The 7055-nt window shown below is 34.7% G+C and overlaps 1 protein-coding gene across 1 annotated transcript; it reads left to right on the forward strand.

Moving 5' to 3' along the window:
- Positions 1-1029: 1029 nt before the first annotated feature.
- LOC137009459 (NAD(P)(+)--arginine ADP-ribosyltransferase 2-like) lies at positions 1030-2523 on the forward strand. Its single transcript, XM_067371711.1, has 3 exons — positions 1030-1217; positions 1472-1574; positions 1653-2523. The coding sequence occupies exons 2-3, from the start codon at positions 1524-1526 to the stop codon at positions 2370-2372; spliced, it is 771 nt and encodes a 256-aa protein (XP_067227812.1). The 5' UTR covers positions 1030-1217; positions 1472-1523; the 3' UTR covers positions 2373-2523.
- The last annotated feature ends 4532 nt before the right edge of the window (positions 2524-7055 follow it).

The raw sequence follows: 7055 nt of genomic DNA on the forward strand, positions 1-7055 counted from the left end.
AACTGGTTACAACAGTGTGATTGACATTATTAGCCAAGCTCTGAATCGGTCACAGGGTTTTCTAATCAAAATATAATCCTGACCAGATTTTATTTTACATTTTCTGAAGACAATTTAAGTGCTGTTTATCTTTGTATAGTCCTAGACTTCATCATAATCAAGTTTTAGGAAATAAAGCACATTTCAACATCATTATCTGCTGAAAACAGATGAGTGCTGATGAAAGATTACAAAATATACTTCTTTCAGACCTGCAACTTTGCATGTTTTGCAAACATCCTTTCCGTCTTTAACTTCACAATCTGAGGTCATGTTCACATAAAAGCTGATTGAATGATACTATGTCAAATTATCTTCCTTTGTCTTGTAATTTGCTGAATTTTCATCATCATTACTCCAGTCTTCAGAGTCACATGATCCTTCAGAAATCATTCTAATATTATGATTTGATGCTCAAGAAACATTTATTATTATTATCAATGCTGAAAACAGTTGTGCTGCTTCATATTTTTGTGGGAAATGTCATTCAGTTTTTAAGGATTCTTTGATGAATAGAAAGTTCAAAAGAACAGCATTTATTTGATATAAAATCTCTTGAATCAACATGTCTTTACTTTCACTTTTTATCAATTTAAAGCATTAATTGCTGAATCAAAGTATTAATTTCTTTCAAAACAAGAAAAAATAAACCCATTATTTTAATTTTTAAAAGGAACTATAGGCTATATCAAATGTATTTATTTAGCCTTTTAGATACAGAGATGTGTAAAGGTTTTTTAGCAGATTTATGTCATGTATCTAATTGTTCTCCCTGTAAATTCATATGCAATCATACAAGATGATTAATACAACAACAACAACAACAACAACAAAAACGTTTTTTATTCTGAACTCAGGGATAGGGTTGTGCAAGTTCACTATTGCATACAATTATTATGAAATCTCATGAATTCAGGTCGAAATAATATGCACTTCAGCTATAGATTCTCAACACACACACAGACATACACACAAACACACACACACCCACACACACAAACACACACATTATCAGCGATATAAAAAAGGCACCTTGCTCCTCTCTTACTTTGAAGAGTCGTTGTCGTCTGGCCGAGAGCAACTGACTTTTCTGATCTTCTCGTTGCTGCTCTTGAACTCCTGAAAAATAACAAAAAGAAAACTCAGAATCTGACAAAAAGACACAACAGTATTCTCAGGTACGTTTGGGGTTAAAGTAAAAGATCAATATAACACTTCCATCAGTGAACATCACAGTTTTACGTGATTATTTCAAAGATTTTCCTATCTGTATACTAGTTATATAAAATACTAGTTATATGAATTTAAATCTGTTTTATATAAGAAGTTAGAATAGTTTAATTGTGCAAATCTATGTACATATTCCTTCCATTATATTTAGAGTAAGATTTAGTATTTGTGAAACACTGTCGTGTTTGTGGTTATCTTTCAGCATCTGTTCTTCATTAGATCTACTAGTTCATCAGGGATTTGACTGAATCAAGATGCTGCTGATCATTGAAGCTCTTCTTCTCATTTTAGCTGCTCTAGGACAGGTAAGCTTGTGTTCTAGTATGAATATTACAGACATGAAGAATACTGATGATTGATCATTATGATTCCTGTTGCTGCAGGATCACAGAGCTGCTGCAGAACAGATATCTCCACTGAGTATGGAACTGAATTCAGTTGATGACCAATATGAGGGCTGTAGAGAGAAAATGGCAAAACTGGTGAAGACAAAATATCTGAAGACAGAAATCAACAACTCACCTAAATTTAAACATTATTGGCAAAATAGTGAAAATATTGTCAAGTTTCCAAAAGATCACTTAACAAGAAATCAATTAATCGCTGTTCACGTGTACACTGGTAAATATATCTATCGTCAGTTTAATGAAGAAACGCGTTATGGTAAAAACCAGTACAAACACAAGACGTTCAAATGGTATTCACTTCACTTTCTGTTAACAGAAGCGGTACAGATTCTGAAGAAAACACAAAATAAATGCTATTTCACTTATCGTGGTACCACAGCTAATTTTGATAAGCATGTTCTGAACAAAGAGATTCGATTCGGCTCATTTACATCCTCCTCTCTTGATCGTAAAATAACTCAAGGTTTTGGTTCTAAATCTTGTTTTGAAATCTACACTTGTGAAAGTGCTGAGCTGATAAAATACTCACAGTATCCTTACATAAAAGAGGTGCTGATTCCTCCATATGAGAAGTTTAAAGTCACTGCTATCAGGACAAGAAAATATCATAAAAATCTCTGGTGTGACACTGTGTTCACTTTGAAAAGCTCTGGAAAAGTAAGCTACCAGAACTGTGCTCTATTCAAGAAAGGATAAAAACAAACTATGTTTTGCACTGAAAACTGCTGAATTTACATGATTTAATCATCAGTTACACACAAATTCATATATAAATGCTGTTTCCTCTTGACTTCAGTAATTCTAAAACACATGTTGTTTGCATAATTTTTAAATAAATTTATTAAGTGACCCAATTGCCTGTGATTTAATGTCTCTAATTCATTTCTTCACTTCTTCACATCTTTTCCCACTACACTACTTAACAATTTTATCGCTTGCTATCTAACTGCCATCAATATCATATTACCTGCTAAAAGACCATACAATATATATTCCCAATACACTAAGAAAAATATATTTTTTGCTGCTTGTTCAGTTTACTCAATATTTCAATCCACTTAAATTTGTTGTAATTTTTTTTTTTTTTTTTTTTTACAACTACATTATTTTTTTCATGCATCATTTTTGACAACTGGACCATAAAATCAGGCTTCTCCCATTTACTTTATATACTTTATATATAATTTTATATAGGCCGTTCCTATAACACTTTACAACAATATTCTATTTGTTCTGTATTCAATGTAATGATGATCAATGTTAATTAATAACACACACTAATATATTTTGACATTTAAATTAAGTTCATTATGAATGAACATGAATGAATGATTTTGAATTAACAATAGTAGGCCTATTTATAAAAGAACATTATTCTAAATTAATAAATGTTTTAAACAAAATGTTGTTAAATGTTAGTTCATGAGACCAATGCATTAACAAATGTCACCAAATTGGACCATATTTTTAAGTGTTTCATATTTCAATAAATATAGATGGACTCTCTACACATTTGATAAAAGAATTAAAGTTCATACAAGATGACCTGCAACACTAGGTTTTAGAATTTATTTGTAATAATTATATAGATGATGATGCTACTTACTATTAGTGTGCACTAACGACTGATCTTTATTGCATATCAGTATATTATATACTGTTAAATCACATGCTATTTATTGTTTGGGCTTTTTCTTTCTCCATGACTCTTTTTCCCTTTATGTTTGTTGACCATCCATGTTCAGCTGTAGGCCTATGTAAGTTAGAACATTTAAGTATCTTTAATATTTCAATTCCCATCACCCTCTCTGTTGAATTATGAATACAAACCTAGAGAGAATAATGTCTTTTTTTTTTTTTTTTTAACAGTGGGTGCAGCAAAACTCAGCACAGACAACTAGGCCTACTGTACAATGCCTCCACTTTGGGATGTGTGTGTTTACTGTAATTCCTTTTCAGCACACTGCCAATATAACCATCACACATACACAAGATTACAGTTAGAAAGATTCAAGCTTTGTTTCTGAATGCCCAAAGAAAAAATACAGTGTCATTTCAATTGACATTTGACAAAATGTTGTTTAAAACATTTTTAATGTTCAGAAACAATGTTTTCATAACTTAATTAGAATGTTAGCAAAACATTCTAAAACATATTTTCATAGCTGGACAGCCAGCCTATCCACAAATATGTCTCCAATCTACAGTGCACATCTTCCAGACATCTAACCGATTCCAAAGCACATTAGTCTTAATAACTACCATTAATTTGGATTTAATCATTTATAAGTTATATATAATTGTTCATGAAGGCTGGAAATGAAAAGCCTTATATTCAGATGTCCAGAAATATTAGGTATGTTTTCTTTTACAGATAAAATGAGCCAAAAAAGAGATTTAACTCAGACTGACAAGTCAAAAATTACTAAATGCCCATGAAAAATGCAATACTAGAAATTGCAGTTAAGGCATGATCATTGGACAGTGAAACACTCACTGGGTCAGCAGGGTCAGAAAAAAACAGGTGGAGAAGAAGAGACGTGTTAACTGCAAAATAATTCAGAATTAAGGTGAAGAATTAAGTGTGAAACCATCAGGAACCCTTCGGTCTTCAGCGCCACCATTTTCCAGAACTGCAACCTTCCTGGAGTCTCCAGAAGTGTCAGGATCTCAGAGACTTAGGTTAGCTAAAGAATCTTTAAAAAAAATGACCCGCTCTTAATAAGAATCAAGCTGAAGTGTTGTAAAATACACAAAGACTGTTTTTATAGGTTTATAGAGAGACAGATTGAGAGTGACTCTTGAAGAACCATCACAACATCCTCTTGTACCACTGTTTGAAGAATTCATCTTCCAGAATCTGGTATTAAGGTGTGGGAGATCATTTTTCGGGTTTCTGATGGTTTCACGCTTAATTCTTCACCTTAATTCTTAAATCTTAAATTCTTAAGTCTTTTCTTCTTCACATGTTTTTGTCTGACCCTGCTGACCCAATGAGCATTTCATTGTCCCACGGTCATGCCTTAACCACAATTTTTAGTATTGCATTAGTTCTGCAATAGCATTAGTTTTGCAATACCAAATCAACTTGCCTAATAATTCTGCACGTACAATATTTACATATAACAACTGCAAGGTGTCCGATGAATAAACAATGTGATAAACAATACTCACTAAATCTAGCAGAAACTCAAACACAATCTGCATATTTTTAAATGCTGACAGATGTAGCTACCCTTAAATTCAAACCTATTTGCTACAGCCTGCGATTTACAGTTGTTGTCACACCTGAGACTTACATGACATCTGTAAAAGGGGCATAATGTCCTCTTAAACTGAAACTGAATTCAAATGATCTTCCATTGTCTTGTAACCTTCATTTCAAGCTTTTTATTTATTTATTTATTTAAATGAATCAGATAAATATTGGATGTATTTTTTCTTTCAGATATGATATTGAGCTTTTTGAGGCTCCATAAAAACATGTACATAAATCAAATTGTTCTCGTGTGCAATAATACAAGCTGATCAATACACATCCTGTTTACATTTCTGGATTGTAGCTTTTCATCAAATAAAATTATATAAATTCACCATTTTAATTCACCATTGTGTATAGTTATTATAAATTCTCAAGAAATCAGGTTGAAAAGTTCATCTTAGACAGACAGGAAATTACCTCAGGTTACATATGTAACCATAGTTCCCTGAGAAAAGGAAAGAGACACTGCATCCGATAGGATCGCTTTGGGAACGCCCAGATGGGGTTAACCCAGATGAGAAGCGATTCTGTAGGAACTCAAGTACTGACCCTATCGGGCAGTGGACTGGATCCAGCTGTCGTTCGTGACACCAGGAAGTAAATAGGCGTGGCAGTAATCAGGACTGGGTGTGGCTAGAGAAACTGAACTCAGGTGTGATAAACTTAAATTTTGAACTAAAATTTTGTTTTCTCTTCATAATAAAAACTGCATGTTGTGTTTACTTGTGTTATCTTTGATTTATATTTAAATTTGTTTGATGATCTGAAACATTAAAGTGTGACAAACATGCAAAAGAATAAAAAATCAGGACCACACACCACTGTATATTCTGTGTCCCTGGAATCTAGATTGCTCTCAAGGAGAGCATCTTCCCAAGGACCACAGGAGGATCTGTTGTGCCAGTTTGTATAGTGGACGTGACCGCAGACCCCCTGTTGATTTATATAAGAGACCACCAATGTGTTGTCTGTCCTGACAAGCACATGATGGCCCCTCAGGTCTGGAAGGAAGAACTTCAATGCATTGAAGACCGCCATCATCTCCAGGCAATATATGTGTCATGAGAGCTGATGACTCTTTCACAGACCCTGAGCTGAGCGGCCTTCCATTACCGCTCCCCAGCCTGTGAGAGAAGCGTCCATTGTCAGAGTGACACAACGACATTGAGCTCCTAACACAGGGCCCTGGGACAGGAACCAATTTTTCTTCCATATGATCAAGGTGTGGAGACAGCGGCACGTGATTTTGATCATACGAAGTGGGTTGCCCTTTGGGGAAAACCCTTTGGTCCTGAGCCACCACTGTAAGGGTCTCATGTACAGCAGGCCAAAAGGTATTACGTTGGACGCTGCTGCCATCAAACCCAACAGTCTCTGAAACTGGCCTGCTGAGAGAGCTGAGAGAATAGCAGTGATGCAAACTGGTGAGAGACATGCTCGCATTGTGATTGAATCTCAAACCATACCAAGAAAAGTGGTCCTCATGGATTAAGCACGCTTTTCAGTCTCAACCCCAATTTCTGAATATGGGTGAGAACGACATCTCGATGCCGAACTGCCATCTCCTCTGACTGTGCTAATATTTTTTTGAGCCACAGGTGCCTCTCTGTCGCCACCAAGGCTGCCATAAACCGCCAAACTGTTATCCTGCTTATACAAATTTTACATTGTGTTGCCAAAGCATTTTTATAAGCAGGAAAAATAAAATAAACAATAGTGGAGTTAAATAAAACTACCCAGCAGGTTGGGCAAACATTTAACCCAACCGCTGGGTTAAAACAACCCAATTGCTGGGTTTGTCCATTTTCAACCCAACTTGGGTTGTTTTAACCCAGCATTTTTTAGAGTGTAATAATTATAAAAAGTGCCCTTTTTTCCACTTGAGCCCCTGCCCCCCAAAATGTCTGTGCACGTCCCTGGATGAATGTGTAAAAAAAAGAAGAAAAAAAAAGAAGAAAAAAAAAGAAAAAGTATACATGTATGTGTGTTTGAATATGTATGTGTGTACAAGAGTTTGTGTGAGTTCATGTGAGATGGTCCCTAAACTTGCGAATATCAAACGTTCAGCCTCAAACCAACTTTATACCAGTATCTGCTTTCTTGGAGCCTTTATAGTA

This window comes from Chanodichthys erythropterus, chromosome 3, assembly GCF_024489055.1.
Source record: "Chanodichthys erythropterus isolate Z2021 chromosome 3, ASM2448905v1, whole genome shotgun sequence".
In the NCBI taxonomy this organism is placed as follows: domain Eukaryota; kingdom Metazoa; phylum Chordata; class Actinopteri; order Cypriniformes; family Xenocyprididae; genus Chanodichthys; species Chanodichthys erythropterus.